The sequence below is a fragment of the Pollicipes pollicipes genome, unplaced genomic scaffold (assembly GCF_011947565.3).
Source record: "Pollicipes pollicipes isolate AB1234 unplaced genomic scaffold, Ppol_2.1 Scaffold_4295;HRSCAF=5057_pilon_pilon_pilon, whole genome shotgun sequence".
In the NCBI taxonomy this organism is placed as follows: Eukaryota; Metazoa; Arthropoda; class Thecostraca; order Pollicipedomorpha; family Pollicipedidae; genus Pollicipes; species Pollicipes pollicipes.
This window is the reverse complement of record NW_023596461.1, coordinates 4,271,047-4,291,413: the sequence shown is the minus strand read 5'-3', so window position 1 is coordinate 4,291,413 and position 20,367 is coordinate 4,271,047. Positions and strand designations below refer to the sequence as shown.

At 48.2% G+C, this 20,367-nt stretch overlaps 1 protein-coding gene across 2 annotated transcripts in view; it reads right to left on the bottom strand.

Annotated features, from left to right (window-relative positions):
- LOC119096346 (adenylate cyclase type 5) overlaps positions 1-20,367 on the bottom strand; it is a 184,609-nt gene that overhangs the window by 7,165 nt on the left and 157,077 nt on the right. For both annotated transcript variants that reach the window (XM_037219193.1, XM_037219194.1), the window contains exons 13-16: positions 11,942-12,058; positions 6,454-6,639; positions 3,005-3,162; positions 553-693 (exon numbers count right to left, since the gene is read on the bottom strand). In XM_037219193.1, the coding sequence (XP_037075088.1) occupies positions 553-693; positions 3,005-3,162; positions 6,454-6,639; positions 11,942-12,058 (602 nt within the window). The remainder of the gene's footprint in view (positions 1-552; positions 694-3,004; positions 3,163-6,453; positions 6,640-11,941; positions 12,059-20,367) is intronic.

Here is a 20,367-nt window from a genome sequence, read left to right as displayed (position 1 = left end):
AACAGACGAACGGTACACTGCGCCCATGTCGTCCGTCGTTTACACTACACTACACTACGGTACACTACGCCCATGTCGTCAGTCGTTTAGGAAGTTTCTTCGAATCTTGGTGTCAGCCTTCGCATCGCCAGCGCCATTAAGTTAAGGATAGTTACTCCCGCGTTGGGGCATTTGCCGTAGTTCACATCGCACCCGGCATATGAAACATGTACGAAACACATTGATCTTTCTCAGTCACAGCTGAGACTTTAACGGTAGCCAGTAGTTCTTCTCACATCTGTCCTCCCTTTTTGATTCGACCTTTTGATTATCGTTCGATTTCGGATGATGACTGACGACAGGAGGCGGGGTTCACCATGACAAGAGGATCCAGCACACAGGTAATGATGGTCACCATGATAGAGCGCGGGGAGGGCTCACTCACCGATGGCGAAGCTCTATCACGACAGAGGGACAGGTACATCAGTGACAATAGTCACCATGCTAGATCAGGGTCATACCGATACCGAGGTTTGCCCTGACGACGGAGGGGGGGGGGGGGCTGGAACCAACCTGTGGCTTGCAGCTTCCAGAGGAAAGTCAAGCCGAGACGTGGCCTCCGTCTGGCGGCCGTGGATGACAAGCGCTGACAGGAAGGTGCCCATGATGATGATAGTGACGTAACGTGTGGTCACCAGCTCACCGGTCGACGAGCTGCAATAAAGAGTCAGCTGCAGCGCAATCCAAAGCTACGAACATAGCGGCACATGACGTCACGCTAAAGTTCGCCGCGTCTGCTTCCATCTGCTTGTGCTCGGTTATGTCTGCTGCGTCTGCTGCGTCTGTTTAACGTCACGTCTGTCGTCTTTTCTGCCTCCTCCGTGTTTGTATGATAGTGCGTTAGCGGACAGCGAGTTTGGTTGCGGATGTAGGGCAAATACATAATTTGCAGTAGTAGTAACCACCAAAGGAGGACCGCATTGTTTAGGAAGCTGCAATTCGGGCGCGAGCAAGGAGATACGAACCACACGGCTCAGTGGTCTGACAGTCCTAGACCACGACAATGAATATGCCAGGCGGGACAGGGGTCTTATGTTGCATCGAGCCATGCCCGACAGTCGAACTAATCACGGACAACTGCACGGGCTACAGCGTTAAGAGCAATGCACATGGGTGTTACCAACTCTGGGGTCGGTGGCGTCGCAACGAAACGGCGGAAGCTGTGGGGGGGGGGGGGAGGGGGAAGGGATCCGCAGTCCCAAAGCCTGAAAAAAACAGAAATAGCTCTGTGCTTACGTAGGGAAAGAACTAAAACGCAAATCTCGTCTGCTGTCACTGTCCTCCTAAAGCATCCATTATCAATTGTCCAAACTCAAGTGATTTTGTTGACAGATCGAGTCATTTTAAGTGTTGCCCATATATTACAGTGGCGGCACACGCCCCCAGGTGCATTTTAAAGGGCAGAATTTAGGAAAAAGTTAAATATCATCTACGACACTTTTGTGCAGAACCACATGACCACTTTTGCACTTTGCCTCCATCCTTAGTGCCATTTGCAAAAATGTCGTTGTCCGAAAAGTACCCCATCCACCTGCGTATCACCTATAGAGACAATGTTCTGCTCAAGCATTGCGGAATAATTACGGCGTAAAGGGAAAACCCCTGGTGAAAAGATGGACTAGGCGATTGCGCTGCAACTTGGCAAATATCACCTTAAAATAGAAGACAACGGTTTGGTGCCTGTAAGGTCCACGTGCATACTGTTATGACTGTCGGGAAGCAGCACACCCGCCACCCCCCCCCCCCCCCCCCACGGGCTGCTCATCAGCGGAATGGCGCCAGCTGATTGCTCAGCGTCTGCGTAGCCCCTGAGAACGGAATACCTATATCGTTTTCCCCTATTATGCGCGTGATCGCATACGTTTCAGGGCCAACGCGTCACATGCAGAATGCGCGCAATCAAAAGATACGTCCGATACCTCGCACACGCAGATAGACGGACAAATACAGTTGCAAAAATCGACATTCATCTTTTTCTTTATCGACATTCATCATCTTCATCTTTTTCATCTTTTTTACGCCACCCGCATGTATGGAATCTCGATGTGCTAGGTGTGTGTAAAGCGCATTTTCAGGACGTCCCAAGGGAAAGGAGACATTGCTCTGGGAACACTTCCTGCGTTATGAGGGACCAGAAGGCACATTGTCTCCAGTATATATCTTTATATATATATATATATATATATATATATATATAATATGAGGTCTAACACAACTGAACATGCCGCGTACCTGCACTAGCCTTCCATGAAATGCTTACATATTTCTTCCTGAGGTGTTTGTTCGGAAACCATCAACCCCTTTTATCTTAAAGAATTTATTGTTGGGAAACACACGTGGTACCTTTGCGTTAACGTGCAGCAATAAGGTGAAGACATTTGTTATTTTAAACCACAAGGTATTTCAGCTTATATAGAGTTAAGTAATGCAACTTCCAATAGGTCAAGTGCGTTGAAGGTGTATCCTCGCCTACTGCGATTTCCCTTTGCTCACAGAAATCCGGAACATCTACAACTGCATTTTGTTTAGTTATGAAAAGGTAGTGAGATAACATTAGTGTAATGTAGCAGGTAGCTTTCTGACTCGACGGCACCAAGCTGCGTCTCCAAGTTATTTAGGGCAGACACTAGGCTTCTCACTAGTTTGCATATTTGACTCGATTTTCCTTTGGAGAAAAAAAAGCTAAGTGCTGTCCCATGTCCAATTCACTTTCCTCGTTTGACTTTTGTCGTTTGATGTTTGCCAGTTGGAATCCGTAACTCAGGACTAAAGCGGCCTTCACACTAAACGCAGCTTCAACGTATGGTGACGTAGGATTCTCCGCGTCTCCAGCGAGGTTCATACACATCCCCATGCACCTGTAACCGAGTCTGGTGCGAAGCCCTATTAAGGCATCCGGCATTTGCGTTCGGACATCGCGAGCCAGTCAAACGGCACTCAGCACACCGTTAAGAAGTGAGCTTACCCCAAAAGTTCGCCATTGAAAAGCGTGGGCTGGTGAACCAGCACAAGAACGAGGTAGGATAAGCAGATGACGAGAAGAGTGCCAGTCTTCACCAGGGAGGTGACTTGCTGGAACACAGCGCACGAGACCATCGCCGCGATGACGCTGAACGTGACGAACTGAAACGCAGGCGAATTTCATGACAACCGATGCTTTGTACATTTGAGACGCAGCCACACTAAATCACGTCAACTGTCGGAGGTCAGCAACCGCGTTGATAAGTCAGCAACAACGTCGGATCTGCCGTCGGACGGTCGCTGTCAGATCCAAGATGGGGTCAGATGCAATCCGTCAGCGTTGGAATGATATGGTACGGCCATATACTACATCAGACAATCTGTAGTTCAACATGCGGACGTTGAATCGGTTTCTAAGTGTTTTGCGACAGTGACCGCCATTGTTTGCTCCGTTAACAAAATAAAGCGGAAGCATGACAATGAAATTATAGGAAGACAGTTGGTACACCCATTTTCGAGTCAATCCGTCTCACGCTTTCTGGCCAGGCGTTTGATAGGGTTAACGCCCTATAGGGCTAGTACTAAACTTTCACCAACCAAACCGGCGGGGCAAGCGGGGGGGAGGGGGGGAGGGGGGGAGGGGGGGGAGGGGGAGCGACGTCCCATGAGCCCTGTTTCTACACCAATGACTGAAATGAACGGCAGCTGAGATCGTACGTAATTAACAAAGTACCCTTATTTATATGTCTCTAAATCTAGCTGGAACATTTTGATTGGATGGGTTGATGGGAGCAGAACTTAGTCCACGCACGGTCTGCTGCGTGGAGCCTTGCCCACCATCTGATCATGACATTTCAGCTCAGCAGCATGATCTGGGGCGAAGGTTTAACGCGCTGCTAAGCTGGTGCTGCAGTAGCCCGTCCTGCCTCCGACGTCATGTGACCTTTAGCGCGGCTGCTGCCACCGGCCGTAGGCCATCTTAGTCAGGGGCAAACAGCAAGTGTCTGAAGAGAACCGAACCCACCCCACGGGGAGATCACGCTAGCTGGGTGAATTTGAAGGCAGGCGTTCGAGTCAACTGAGGCATCGAATCCAGTTTTCAAGCGCTAATTGAAATGTCCGGCGCGCCCGGGTTTTGCTCCGCACTCTGAAACCTTCGAAGGAATAATCCGAACTCCAACTCAGGCGTCAGGTGCTTCCACGTCTGCTGCTGCCATCCATCCTCTGCGCCGCTGCATTGTCTCTGCGTTGCGGCAGCAGTGCCAAAGTCATCGCGTTACTTTTCCGTTCCACAGCACATTAGGTGAAAAACTGTGTGGTGCTGCGTTTCCGTGGCAACGGCCTTCCTTTACAAATACCTGGCAATTGTAATTGCTACGCACGCATAAGCTTCACATCTCCGCACAATTCGCAAGGCGCTTCTCTGTTAAAAAGAGCTGCCCTTCTTAAATTTCACGGAGCAAGGGATTGAAGTAATGAATTCAGTCGTCACCAAAGCTTCTTTACTTCGCAGTTTACGAGTGAACGAAGCCGGATTGAAGCTGAGTTGCTGAAGCTAAGCAAATTGCTGCAGGTTACCTGGCAAAATGCAGTGCGCGTGTCAGGGTGTTTTACTTCTAGAACTCGGCGGTGCTGACTTAGTAATTGATCAACGGTTTTTCAATGTCACAAAAATGTGAAATGGTAACCATTTGGCAGTGCTTGATTCGTGAGATAAAGCGAACTATGAGCTACAAAATAGTCGAGGTGGAGGAAGTGAATAGGGGCATACCGTGCTGTATTCCATCGCACCCTTAACGAGAGGTTCGACAACAGCGCTTTGCATTCAGTAACGTATGTTTCAAAATGCCGAAATTTCCAGTCCACCCGATGGTCTCTGACCCAACCGTGCGTCGCAAAAACTGCGGACATTCTGGAAAACTGCGAAAAACAATCCGTGTGGTTCCGCAAACCACACGGATTGCGGACGGTACGTTCGTGGATGCATCGCAAAGCCCGGCTCGGCGCACGGAGGTTGAATTTAGTTTGATGAATGAAGCCGCGATCAAGTTCCTGATACACCTGCACGATACGACATTATTGTCACGGATGTGAGACCAGGGCAAAGTAGGCAAACGCAAAAACGCTATATAAATACTGTGTGAATAATTTCTTACGCTAAAATACATCGGATGTATTTTTTGCGTATGCAATAATCATGACCGATTTTTATAAAATATGGTGAAGAGAACTAAATACATTCAGCAGGAGATTATGTAATCGGACATTAGGAACACCGGATGTTTTGGTCACAGACATAACACGTGACAAACCAACACAACATCAAAAATAATCGCACTGTCTCGCTGGTGAGGATTCCCGCAACTCAAAATGCGAATACTATTGGTGATACCACTCGAGCATAGTGCTCATAGTGGGCTCGGATGACATCGCATGCTATTGCATGCGGGCAGGCCCCTGTGAGCGTAAAACGACACGAGAGTTCCACGGGGTCAAAATGCCATATTCCGGTTGTCAGAACTCTTTGGGGCACGAAGAAAATACAACACACCACCTAATGCCACAGACTTGACAACGAAAACAAGGAATCACACGTCTCCGTCACATACTGGTGGACGGACATCAAGTAATATTACTGTTGAAAACGAAACTCCCGGACAGATTCATGACCCTGCTGGCGACGGACCGCCGGACGAAGTCACCTCGGTGTGACACGACCGATGACTGCAAATTTCAAGGACAACGCATAACGTTCTCTTGCACGTTGCATAAAGAATCATAACACTCCCTCGGGTGAGGGCAGTTTGACTTCCAGAATATGTTTGTTTGGGGGTGGGGGGGGGGCAGTTTGTTCGGGTGGGGGCAAAATGACCCAGGTCAACATTTTGTTTTTAGGAACATACTGCCCAGCGTGATTTTTGTTGCTCATTCAAACGCAAAACTCAAACCAGTGGTGTATGATTTTGGTCGCCACAATCCTCGAAAGGTCAAACAAGGTCACTGGAGTTCAATGAACGTAAGAACTTTTTCTTAGGTCAGGCTCTTCGGGCACTTTGGACATCAACCTGCAATTTGACCTTGTTTAACCTTATTTAACTCCAAGGTCATGACCTGGGAATCTCGAACTCTGATCCAAAGGAGTTCCCGTATATGCCAACACATCCTGCGAATTTGCTGTCTTTAGCTCTCTTAGTTTTTGAGGCCTCGGGGGATCAAAGGGACCCCCACCCAAGCAAAGGGTATCCAGCCGGCTACCAGGGCGCGCGTTAAGACACAAGCATGTCACACAACACGCCAGCCCAGTCAAAACCACCTCGCCAGCGTGAGCTGGCGTCTGACCCGTTTGTGCCTGGAGGCCACACAGCGCCCGGCGGCCACCAGCGGCCGCCGGGGACCGAGCGGCGCGGGAGCGTCACGGCCGGCGCCAGACCTCCGCCACTGTCCACCACTGACCTCGGGGAAGTGACGTGCCGCTGACGGCAGACAGCTGAAGTCAGCAGCCGGCGTGACGTTCCGGGCGTCCGGCGCCGTGACGTCACCGCTGCTGGTGACGTCATCACTCATCACTGTCCGGTTGAGCACTCGGTTGTACTTTTGAACGCCGAAGCACGCATCCAGGGACGCTGCGTCGAAGATACACTGCGGCCAAAGGAACGAACCGGCGGTGGTCATTGGGCACGGAATTCGCTCGTCGATCGGGATTGCTCCTGACCTGGCACTGCTGTATTCATACATTTAATTAAGCTCACTTCGCTTTTCCGGGTGAACTGTGCAACATTAAGACAATGTATTGGTGCGCCACTTACAGCATAAATAAAATCCCTCGCGCCTCAATGCGCCTCAGCTCTTAAAGGTCAACCCTGGAACTTTAGATTTCAACCCATGCTTAAGCTACTGTGCAGAACGGTCCTGATCCAGGCGCATGCCCCCGGCAGCTGACGGGTTGGGGTTGATTGATGGCCGGCCAGACCGCTCTGCGGCATGGAAGTGACGCCTGGTCGGAATCGAGGTCAGCTGAAGTGAAGGTCAGCAGGTCGAGGTCAGCTGAGCGGTCGGTTCACTTCACACGTCAGACCAGTGGGCGGTGGACATCTCCCGCCATTTGTCTCTGGTTCGGCAAGGCTTACGAAATTGAAGCCACGGAATCGGTTGAGGCTTTGGCCACAAGTCCTAATATTTTGATTGGGCAAATTTAAGGAACCAACGATCACGTTAAGTGGTGCTGGTCGCATGAGCCTAACACTACCATCCAATCGTGAAACTTCGGGTCAACGGGAGGATTTGATGGCGAAAGCTCATCGTGCCCCAATATTGGCACTGCCGTCCTACCCTCTGACGTCATCTGACCTTTACCACAACCTCTGCTGCCGGCCGCAGTCCTTGCATGTCAGCAACAGATAGCGAGCGCGTAAAGCGACTCGAACCCTCCCCACCACCAAAAGATGATCCGGAGTGTAGGCGCTCTTGCTAACTGGGGTGTTGGGGCGAACTATGAAAGAGAGGGAAAATACCAGTTGTTCTTTCGCGGGCAAGCCTCACCGTTTGGGGAAACGACCGTGGCACCTCTGGAATCACAAAACGGCATATTTAGAATATAGAACAAGAAAACATAACAAAACTAGATTGCCCATTTTTATGCTTAGCATTGTGTCTGAGTTCCATGTATATATCGTGTCTGACTTGTTGATTTTGTCATTCCGGGGGTGTCAATGTATTTTGAGCCGATAAGCCAAAGCTTCCGCGCATAACTAACAGGTGATGAGCCAAGAACCAGCCAACAAACCAACCAAGCCCCCTATGAACCCTGGCCCTCTACAAAGGAGGGCTAGGGCCCACGGTAAGACCCGTCCTGCAAAATGTACTAGTGCACCTGAAATTAATCACCTAATGCACCTGAGAGTATAATGACTTTAGCGGGAGACGATTAAGCTGTTTGAAAAAGTTTCCATAATTTTTGGTTTATAATTTCCCGTACAAGCCTGCTATGTATGACGTGCTGGTGAAAAATGGAGTACAATAATTACCGTCCTGCATTTCGCCTGAAAGCTACGGTGTATAGCTTACCGTATTCAGTAAGACTGTCAGTTAATCGCAAATCAATCACGGTGTTCACTAGTATTACTCTGGGCGATAGGTTTGATTTAGGTTATATGTCTTAAGGGTGCCAAAGGATTTGATTATGAAAAAAACATGACATGAATGTGTTCACTTGGACTCTGCTCGCAATGAGACTTGCTTTTGTCCTTAACGAGCACAGGCCAAAAATGCGTGCTTAATCCGCAATATTGGGAATGCATCCCGGAAGTCGGGGAGAGCATTGGGAACATCATAAGCTTCCTGGTAGCGCCAATCAAAGCTTCAGGCGAAACCTTTGCAACCAGCGTCCCCCGAAGGCGTTCTGACGACGATGGCTGCATAAACTGAAAAAGCGTGCGACCAGTGTGATGCAAAGAACCAGTGCGGTGCGCGCCTACATCCACCGTACCCTCCAACATTTTGCACCATGGCCACCTGTACAACAGGAACTGGGGCGAGTCAAGCAGATCCCGACCGACAATGACTACGTCGTTCGCACGATGGAGGACCAGAGCAACCAAGCCATGCCGCGGTACCCAGAGCTGAAACCAGACAAACCAAGGCAAGGCATGTGCCATGGGTAAAATCACAGCAAAAATAAAGTACCTTCGTGCTCCTGCGCGCATTTTTTCACGGTTCAACCCTGGACATTAGACTACACCGCAGTACAAAGCTGCTATGCGGAACAGTCTGATCCAGGCGCAAGCTATCGACAGCCTATAGGCCAGAAGGCGGAGTAATTTATTGCCGGCTCGTTCGTTCGACGGTACGGTAGGGATTTCTCAATCTGATATTTTTAGGGATTAATACCTAAACTTTTGATTGGATAAATTTCTGGAATTAGCGCCCGCGCTAAGTGCTGCTTGCTGCGCGCACTCTGACAGCAGCACCCGTAGGCGAAAGTCCGGGTTAACAGAATAATGTTACGATGAAAACTTAACGTGCCGCAACGCTTCGCACCATACGTCCCACGCGGAGGGTAGAACACTCTCGCGTCGCCTGAACTTTCCCGCGCGCTCTGTGACCGGCCGCAGTGCAAGACAACCACTATTAAATAGTGAGCTCATGAAGCGACTCCAAACCCTCCCTGCCAGCTGTAGGTGCATCGCAATGCAGACGTTCTAAACCACGGGGCTGTTGGGACAATACTACCGGAGGTAATGGACGGGTAATTAAGAAGGGAAGGAAAATCAATTTGTATTTCTGTGGCCAAGCCTAATTTTTTGTGGGGCCTAGTACCAGCGCAATAAAAAGTAACATATTTGGAATGAAGAAAAAGAAATGGCAACAAAAACTAGACTACACATTTTTGTGCTTCAAATTACGTCTCTATGTAAAAAAGCTCATGAGATGTGAACTTACCGCCCCCTCCCCCCAAAAAAACTAACTTCAGGCATTAAAATCCTACGCTGGTAAGGATAGTCATATATTTTATGTGTCTGGAACCAAATATTCAGATGTATGTCACGCCTTAGCCTTCTGAGCACGTCAGTGTTGTTTTTATGGTTTAATTTACGTCACATGGCTTTGCTGGAAGCGTCGCACCACACCAGAGTGGTCCAATGCATTCCAAAATCTTGGAGTGGTGGTCTTGTTGTCCTTTCCAAGTGGAAGTGGGACACAATCATCAAAACAAAAAAGCGTAATATTCTTTTCACGGTTTTGTGTCTTACATTTCAAACGTGTCTTTTTATCATGCCCGATGTGCCTGTGTTTTTTTTTTAACAAAATACTGAAACCTGCCTGCAAAATAATACTGATATTTCTCTCCCCCTCTATTTCGAAGTTAGCACGAAAAGCTCCGCTGTTAAGAGCGCCCACATTATGATTCACGCACTGGTATGGGGAGGATTCTGGGTTTTAGTCTCTTTATGCTCTCATTTTTTGGTCCTGGCTGGCATAGACTGCGGCTGGTAACAGTTGGTACGGGGAAGATCCGGTGACCTCAGAGGGTTCTACCCCCGGGGTATGGCGGGCAGCACCAAACGTTGTAGTACCGTAAGCGTGCGTCAGGAAGCTGCACTATGAACCGGAGCTTTACGGTCGGATGGTTGCGTCAAAGTTCACGCTACATGGACCACTTAGCGGGGGCGCTGATCCCAGAAATGTATCCTGTAAAAGGTTAGGACAAAATCTGTACCAAAAAGAAATGCTTCAATCGATTCTTGTCTTTTCATTTCGTGTATTTTTCCGGGCCAAAGCCTAATGGCGACGTATGCCTACTACCCACTCGCCTGACACGCGAGCAGAACCTACCGCACAACAGCTTCTTCGCCCACCTCGGTTCCGATCTAGCTTCACCACTGCACCGTCGAATGGATGAGCCGGCCATCACTCACAGCACCCTCCGACCTGTCTGCCGCCTAGAGCATGCGTCTGGATCACGACTCTTTCCATGGGAGCTCTATGCCGTATTACAGTCCGAAGTTCCAGGAATGACCTCTGAGAGCTACGGCGAGCAGAAGCGCGAGGGGACTTAATGTTTTCCGTTCTTGTACAGTGCAGGTGGGAAAGCCCTGGGCAATAATGACCACCCCAACAGTCAAACAAGAGATCCCAACGAAAGTACCAGACTGAAAATACATTTACTAGGCCCAGCTACATCCTTTCTGATCATGAATCATACTCTAACATAATTCGGGTCCACCCACAGAGAACAACATCATATATCTCTATAAATGCCACTTTGGATACTGGGGATTTCCACCCAGCAGTAACAAATAACTAGTATCGGCCAAATAGCAACACCCCCACACCCCCAACTATGCATGTACAAAGTGGCGGGCGATATGCATCCGCCAATTGGACCCCATCATCAGTGAACAAACAAATGAATGCTGACCCCTCGACCTGCACGGAGGGTCGCCACGAGGGTGCACACCACCGGATCGTTGGGTGTTTTGCGTGTCACTGATGAGCGTTGGTATCAATCAAAGTGTGTATGATGCGTGAGTGCCTGTGCCTCCATAGCAGTGTGTGCGTAGTATATGCATGTATGCAGCATATACACGTACTTTTCCTACGGTTTAAAAACCGTGCTAAGATTCGTGTTGGAACACTGCCGCGTAATAATCTAAATGTTGCAAACGCAATGTTATCGGATCTGTCCAAAACCGTTTTTCTAGAAAATATCCGATGCGAGATAAAAGTTGAGGAACCTGATTAGTGCCAGACCATGCAGCGTGATATTCTGTATCCTATCTTTTGTCACTAGCTTTGGATGCCGGGAGGAAAGTAAAGCTATAAGAGCTAAGGCCGCGGCAGCTTAAACGGCAGTTGCTCTTAAAAAGGACGAGCGGGACCTTCATTAAAGGAGAGGGCTCGAAGAAGAGATTGCCAATGGAAGTCGCTCAGCTGGAATTCAACTTGAGAAACACTGCAGGAAACGATCAGACATGGGAGCGCCGAGACGACTTCGTCGGTGAGGAGCGACTTCCTGGCGATGACGGTGCGGTACAGCATCACTGGACAAAGAACAGCTTGGCCAACCAAGCCATGATAGTGGCTCCCTTTTTCGCCAAAACATTCCTGGCGTCACTCTGCCGAGATTCTCCGGGAATCCCACGGAGTGACCGATGTGGAACGATCTATTTAAATCACTCGTGCACAGACAGCCTGCCTGAGGCGGCGACAATGATCCACCTACAGTCTGCGGTCTCGGGTTTGGCGCAGCAGACAGCCAGCGGCATGCCGTCTTATATATATGTATATGTATATATATATATATATATATATATATATATAATTGTCAGCCCTTACATCTACTCATGGATGCATGAAACAGCACATACCAAATATTTGCTTCCTCCACTGAGGACTACGCGCGCAGCTCTGGGCCGGTTTGAGCGCTGGGAAGAGATCTCACCACGGGCAGAACTGCACACAAGTAGATAACGAAGACGACGAGGACGGCGAGCGCCTGCGTGAGGCCCCGTCTGTCCGCAAGCTGGCCGGAAATGTGGCGAAGAAAGGCGGGGCAGCACTGGAACACAAGGCACGTCGTCAGGGAGGCGGGCCCGGCTGACTCGATGTCCGGAAAACACCCAGGCGGCACCAGTGCAACAAGCATTGCAGAGGTCCTATGTGCGCGCCCAAGTGTTTTGAGAACATGGGGACTTTCGGCGCACCAGCGACGTCAGCGGCACGACCAAGATCTCTCTCCAGCGCTATAGCATAACGGAAACGAGGCACCAGCTGTGACGTCACTGCCGCCAAGCCGTAAAGCAGAAAGTGTAAACAGACCCAGGATAAACACTGACGAGTCCTGTGTTAACTGATCTGGGTGAAACCACGGCTGGCAATATTGGAACGGCCAAATAGGAAGCTTCATTGCTTCTAAACGCTTTCATAATGGCGCAGCTTTACACGCATTGGCAATCCCGATCTGTTATGTTTGAAGCATGTCACAAGTATGCTGCACTTATATAATGCATATATATATATATATATATATATATATATATATATATATATATATATATTACTGATTCAATAATGAACGCCGCAAATGATCGTATCATATCTGGTGCTTGATAGCTCATGTTCAGCACAACTGGCCGAGAACGGGACGGGGGTCATTTTATCAAGCAGCCCGCAGCTCTGTCCAGGCTAATGATTCCAAAGGCTGGCGCAAGTTCAGTTACGTGGCGTATTCATGTTTAATGCGAGGGCGGCGGGCAAAAAGCAAGGGCGTCACGTATCTAGCTCAGCTCTGTCAAAGCTCCTATGCCTATTGCTTGGTGATGCTGAATCTCGAGACCAAGACGTTCAAATCTTGGAATGTGATTTCACAATGTTCATGATCAACCTCACGGATATTTGAATTCCTCGACGTGTGTACCCAGATGGTATCTTGGCTGAAGAGCTTTGGTATCCAAAATCTTATCAGCATGGGGCCTGCCATGTGACTCTGTCCGTTGGTCTCCAGATCGTCCGAAGACACCGCCATGCCCGGCCTCCATGTCACTGGCCCCTCACACCTGGCCAATGTCGCCAGTGAACTCCAGTGGTCGCCGGCGAACTCCAGTGGCCGCCGGCGAACTCCAGTGGTCGCCAGTGAACTCCAGTGGTCGCCGGCGAACTCCAGTGGCCGCCGGCGAACTCCAGTGGTCGCCGGCGAACTCCAGTGGTCGCCGGCGAACTCCAGTGGTCGCCAGTGAACTCCAGTGGTCGCCAGTGAACTCCAGTGGTCGCCGGTGAACTCCAGTGGTCGCCGGCGAACTCCAGTGGTCGCCAGTGAACTCCAGTGGTCGCCAACGAACTCCAGTGGTCGCCAGTGAACTCCAGTGGTCGCCAGTGAACTCCAGTGGTCGCCGGCGAACTCCAGTGGTCGCCGGCGAACTCCAGTGGTCGCCGGCGAACGTGCGCCGAAGACCTGGCTGATTCCCAACGGATATTGCGAAAGACTACCGGTCGCCTTTCCTGATTTCAGCTGTCAGTGACAGCAGGCGGCCAACAGTGGAAGCAGCACGTCAGAGGTCACCACCTTTGGCAAGGTCATGCTTCTCCAGTCATTGCAGGTTTTGACCTTCAGCCTTCCTACGCAACCCACACCTTGTTTGGCCCCGTATTGTATCAGCCCACGACGTTTTTTGTCGATAACCAATCTGTGCCCCGTCGTAAAACCAAGATAACATACCGCCACTAAACGTATTTCACATTTTATGCATCAAACTGATGAAACCTTCACGTGTAATGCTTCCGTAAAAACCGGCATCGGCAAGGCCACATCGCACACTTAGATGCTTTCCAATTACGAGCAAGCTGATGCTAAAGTGACGGAAGAGCTCGGGTTCGAAACAGGTCCAAATATCGGCGACCAGGCGACGCAGCGACATGAAGCGAGCGGGCGCTGACCGAGGAGAAGACCGGCATCGTTCTGTGTGTGCTGATTTGCGCAGACGGTGGCGCCCTCCCGAACGCAAACCACGGATCCAACCGTTGAGAGGTGACTGATGTCAGAGCTCGGCAAGATAACAGCTAGCTGAACCATGCAGGCAAATGTAACGTCCATGAATTACTCAGCAGTAGAAATAGACAGTCTAGAGTATGTGCGTATCAGTAATATGACTGGCTCCCGATACAAATTTCCCTGTTTGTATTGGGAGGCACCCAATGTCACCTTTTTCAAAAGTCGGTCTCAATTACAACACGCTGTGGCTGAAGTCGGGTTTAACTGCGCAAAACAAACTGCAGACGTACTAAACAGCCGAGTTAATTGTGTCCAATGTTCCCAAGAACGCAAACTGGTTTCAATACACTCATTTTCCCACGAAAATTTCCAGCCCTTGGCAGGCCTGGCACCAGCAAGGTTTCAAGCAGTCTCTAGGAATTAGTGCGCAGGCGTTAAGCGCCAGCGAGCCCTTGCCGATACAGGCACATGGAAGGATGATAGTGCAGTGCATTGGTAAGTCCTCTTCGTACGATTTCCCAACGCGACATACTTCATTCGCTTAGGTTTTAGCGTCCCACACGGCGATCGGACAATCATATCTGGCATCATCTCGCCCGTGCTTCATGAGGCAAAGGACGTTGCACTGATTGCAATGGACTAAATGAAATGAAAATAAATTATTTTACTTTTTTGTCGCATAGAGCCTAATAGATGCCAAACTTTGAAGTCAACACAAGTTTATACCCACACACGTGCACACCACCCCACCACACACCCCACACACACACCCACCACACCCACACCCCCACCCACACACACACCACACCCACACCCCACCCAACCCACACCCCACCCCACCCCCACCCACACCCACACCCCCCCACCCCCACCCCCACACCCCCACCACCCACACACCCCACACACACCCCCCCCCCCACACACACACATATTATATATATAAATATTAATATAATATATCTAGATAGATATATATAGTCTATATCTATTAGTCTATAGCTAGATATATATATATATATATATATATATATATATATATATATATTACACTGCTGGCATTCTTCAGTTAAAAAAACTAACATAAATTAACACACAACGCGCACGGTGCAAACTGCATATGTGGCGCCCCGTGTACTGCTGTGCGCATATGTGACGCCCCGTGTACTGCTGTGCGCATATGTGGCGCCCCGTGTACTGCTGTGCGCATTATGCACACATGATACACGTGTTACGTCATTCATAAAGCATGCTGTGTATGCATACGAAAATACTGCGCGTCATCACATGTGTGTCAGAAATTGCGTACTATCGTATTTGATTTACTTGATAAGAGCAAGAAAGGTCAACACCTCCCGTCTTTCGGCAATAGTATTTTCATTATATGGCAACAGGTGGTCATAAGCACAGCTTAAATCGCCGAGTCGTAACAATACAAACAATGATTTCTTGATATCGGCGCTTATCCAAAGCCTACTAGTACAATGGAGGTCAACTTTTGTCGGCATATGAACTCCAAAGTAATGATTCATCTGGTTTATACATACCGAAGGCGGCCGGTTGCTGAAATACATTCTCCGAACTATAAATGTCCGTGAAAAGCTGAGCATAAGGTCATCAAAGAAGGAAAAATGATAACAATCATACCAATGCTGACGCCTATGCATGTCAACAGGTTCCGAAAATGAACAATATTAGGCAGAACAAGTAGCAATAACTGTAATATGAGCAGCAACATTAAAATTATATCTCCCAGGCAGCCAACAGTCCGACATAGTTACTGGCGGTCGCAAGTCTTCCTCAGCAGCTCAAAATACACTCGGATTCAGTGCTAAGATAGCATGGGTCCGTTCATGAAATTCATAATGAAATGAACGGGATCGGTCCATGCAATGAATAATGCAACGAAGCGATTCCGTTCATGCATACAAATTATCGAATGCTTCTGGCTGGAGAACATTTGCCATCGAGGCATTTTCGAAGCTACCAACTGACTCCGCTCGTGTGGTAACTTGGAAAACACTGAAAACCTCAGCAAAAACCATACTTTAATCGGAGCCTGGGAACTTAGAAAACACTGAAAACCTCACCAAAAGCTACACCTCAATCTGGACCTGGAAGAATGTTTTGGCGAAACGGGGGAATGCTTTGAGGACAGACACAATACAACCAAGGAATTTGTCAACGCTGCAAGGTGAACTGCGATTAAGTGGAATAGCAAATTCAGGGTGGCGAACCGTTTGTGTGACCACAATGACCAAATAGCCCCCCAAATTATAGTCTCCTTGAGACGAGAAAGTGAAAGGAGCAGCAAGACGTGCGAATGGCTAGGCCTGACCGCGCAGGACAAATGTTGCCCAACGGAGAACCTTCGCGAATCCGGGAGCATTCTTTTATTTACGACGCTTATTTCAACTGATAATTTCTTGTCAGCAATATTCCACGTTTTAAGATGTTAGCATCACTTCATGTTCACCAAAAGAAGCCATCAATGAACAGCAAAGGGTCTGAATATCCCCTGCAAACCATTAAGTGCACTTTAAGGTTGTTTGTTTTCTCACACGGACCCTAGAAGATCTTTTGTGTGATTTGTACTATTTTCAAGCCAACTTGCTTGCATACAGATATTAGTATCGCGTTTAATGATGCGAGCATGTTACCATCAGCGATATGTGCGACATACTCTAAGCGATGTTTTTCATGAATTCTTGTTTCCTGATCATTGTGTAATGCGTAAGAATGTACATTATGTACGAGTTATTTTATTTGCTCCCTTCTTATAGACGCCAACACACAGAATGGGCGCAGATACAAAACATGTAGTGGATACCATAGGCAAACTTATGGGCATGGCATAGCGATCGATGAGTGAAAATAAAGCTGGAAATATAGACAAATATTTTGAATATCGCAGCACACGTGATGCGTAGCGTCTTAAATGAAAAATTTGGAAAGGAATCGCAGGAGAAATGGAACTGAGAGATGAAATGGAAATGGAATAAGAGAATGGAAAAAAATGCAATCGCCCCACATCTATTACCAGGCAAGAAGAGGACAAATTACATCAAACTGAACAACTTTGCTATGGAAGTGTTATGTCTGCTCAGAGCGCTCTGTCGGTACAAGAAATATTCCACTTTTGAGGCATGTTTTGCAGTTGCACCGCTTTCAGCAAGCGCTTTCAGGGGATGGTCAATAAAAGTAATCGAGCCGAAGAACTCGAAAGAGATGATTGCGCGGCGTAGCGATCTTATGGCGAATTAGGTGCAAGACATTTCCAACCATCACAAACAAGAGTCGTCACATATAGGAGATTGAGCAAAATTTCTACAGTAATCTACAAAATAACTTAAGGCTGAGGTAGAAATTGATGATAAATCGCATACAGCTTGCTGAAAAAGCGGCGCTCTCCGCGGTCTCAGATATTGGTGCAGTCCCGTCATTGAGTGGGTGTGTCGTAGCAACCAAATCCATGGACACAAGTCCTGGATCAACGACAGGATCAAATTCCGCCCACGAAGATCGAGCCCGGATCGTGAGATCATAACCTCTCGACTCATGGTTGATTCAAGATTCACAGTTCTCGCGATTCATAACTGATTTATCATGCGGTAATTTTCGGGATCATGATTCTGACGTACACCATGGATCAATAGCGTGCAGCAATATCTGCAGCAATGGATAAATTAAGCACGTTTCTGTGAGGATAACTTTTATTTCCTTGTCCATACAAATGCTTAACGAGCGGGATAAGCATGCCCTCCCCCCCCCCCCTTCCCCACCGTCCCGCCATTGGTCTGCATATGTTAGTCGGGGATAGTAATGACAATGATGGCATTTGCGTGCAACACTTTGTACAGAAGTATACAGCATAGATCCAAAACATACGTTCAGTTTATTTGCCAGCTTGACAACGGAACCGTCATCCCGAGTGTGTTGTTGGGTTTGCAGGGGACTGCTGAAACACAATGGTCTCACGATGGGACCAAGAAAGTGAGTTGGAGCTAGCTAGAAAGTGAGGCAGAACGCTTTTTCCGCCACAAGATTATCGCACATGACGCAGTAAATGGCTGCTATTGGGAACATGCTGCATTAAGTACCAAATTCGCAATATACATACATTTGCGTCATGCTTCAAAACGGGACCTGTGCTGTCTGTCAGCAAAAGTATCTATATTATCTGTGATTGCTAAGCCCATTCGACAGCCGCAGTGTAGGCTCGCCAGAGGAAGATGCTACACATGCTGAAAAGTTACCGTCCAAGACTTAAACCAGCTGATTGCTTCACCTGTTCCTCTCTGAAACAATACAAAACAAGCGCAGCTTTCTCAATATGTCATCAGACTTAAGTTTTGGGCCTTAAATGTGCATCGTACCTGCTTGCCAACATTCATGGGAAAATCCATGCACCGAAAGCGGAGGGGGGGGGGGGGCGAGGGCATCGTTAAACGCCTGACAGGATGTACAATCTGCAATGCACAAACCACAGGGGCGACGTCACAAAATTTTGATGGGGGAGGGACGTCCTGAAACTATCTCAACGACACTCAAATGAAGAAATGGATGAGAAATCACGCACTTAAGAACTGGCGTTCTCGTTAATAATCAGTGCCACGCGCCTTGCTCATGAGCCTTGCGCCGCTCCTCCAAAAGTCATTTGTCCGAGGTCAGAATGGCTGTTAAATGTCCGTTTGAAATAACCACTGTGGCGGACGGGCTAACTCACTTGTAGTACTGCAAATTACTGAGAGGTGTGGTACTAATCGGCGCACTGTTTGCGGGACACAAACATCGCTGTGTACGCGTGCTTTGTCAGTTTTTCGTGGTGTCGTTCCGTGTCCGTCCGCGATTTCATCTTGTTTACTTGCGTTCACATATTCCGTTATGGCGCAATTCTAAGCACGCGCCTGGGTGGAAGGTATTGTAGCGCCCGGTACTGTGGCGAACGTGATCCTACCTATGTGAGGGAACTACATCATCGTAAAAAATCGGAAATATGGTCCCGTTAGTGAAAATCTGCGCAAATACACTTTCTCCTGCAAAAGGTTGTTAGGGCAGGGAGACTGCCCCCCCCCCTCCATCCGATAATAGAAGGAGGAATACTCCGTCCACATGACGCCGCCCCCTCCAAAACAGGCCAAGTCCTGATGTCACTGTGTATGTTTCGCAGCAGCACCGACCGCATTGTTAGATAAAGAACAAATAAATTATGGACGCAGTTGCTCCACTGAACAAAAACGGAGAGGCACAGATTTTATGCGTTTCATTCTTAAGTTATCTGCATACCTATACGCGCTCACTGTTGCTTACGAATAATACGGTTCGTTGGTTTGAAAGATACGAAATTTAATCCTCACCGTTTTATGTAACTGGTGAGCAAAATTTTCATCTAGGTGACAGGTCATGAAATTCGTAAGACGGAGCAGCGCATTAGAATGCAGGTTAAAAATGCACGCACGAAGAGAACGTGCAGCAGCAGTCCTCATCTGCTCTGGGGAAGTACATCCCAGTTGCGGTTTAATGAAACATGACTGCTCGAACATCCAAAGTGATTTCGTGAGCGATGAATGCGCCGCGAAACATCGAATGTAACGACTTAGTTGCACAAAACCCACGATCCAGAAAAAAAACAACCAAATAATCGAATTTACTTGGCATATTCATTCATTTACATCAGCCAACATGAACAGATAATAGTTGAAATAACTTCTTATAAACGACGGCTTCGCAGCTGATGATAGATGGCCGCTCACAATGGCGTAGAAGTGACATTTGCCTCTGTCTACGTGACTGGGGATGGATGACAGGGACGTGAGTGCAATCAAAATGCACCTCTGTCTACGTGACTGGGTATGAATGACAGGGACGTGAGTGCAATCAAAATGAATTCTCATTTATGCATAATGCCAGAGTCCCCGTTGGTTTCGAGGTCGTTGTCACAATTTCCGACGGAGTAAGCCGATCACGCGCTGTCGCACGGTGCCAGCTCGTCCTCTCATGGCGCTGCCGTGTGTGACATGCCAAGCTCCAAATTCAGTTTGCGAAGATCCAGAAGAAATCTGCTCAATTTATTTCTAGCCTGAACTGCAATTTGTTTATCTTCAAAGGCATAATTATCGGTGTTAAGAAAATTAAAGACACCACGTTTTCATAAAACGAAGAAAAAGGTTAAACTAGGTCATCATATATACCTAATGGATGTTCAGAGTTACATCGAGTCATGTTTCAGAACAATGTAGACATTTTATTTTCCCATGCCCATTTCCACCAACACACACTCAACAAACGGTTTTCGCAAGATCAACAGATTCAAAAATAGAGTTAGTGACATCGACGAGCATTTTCATCTGCTCCTAACTTCTTAGCGGTACGTCGCACGGCTC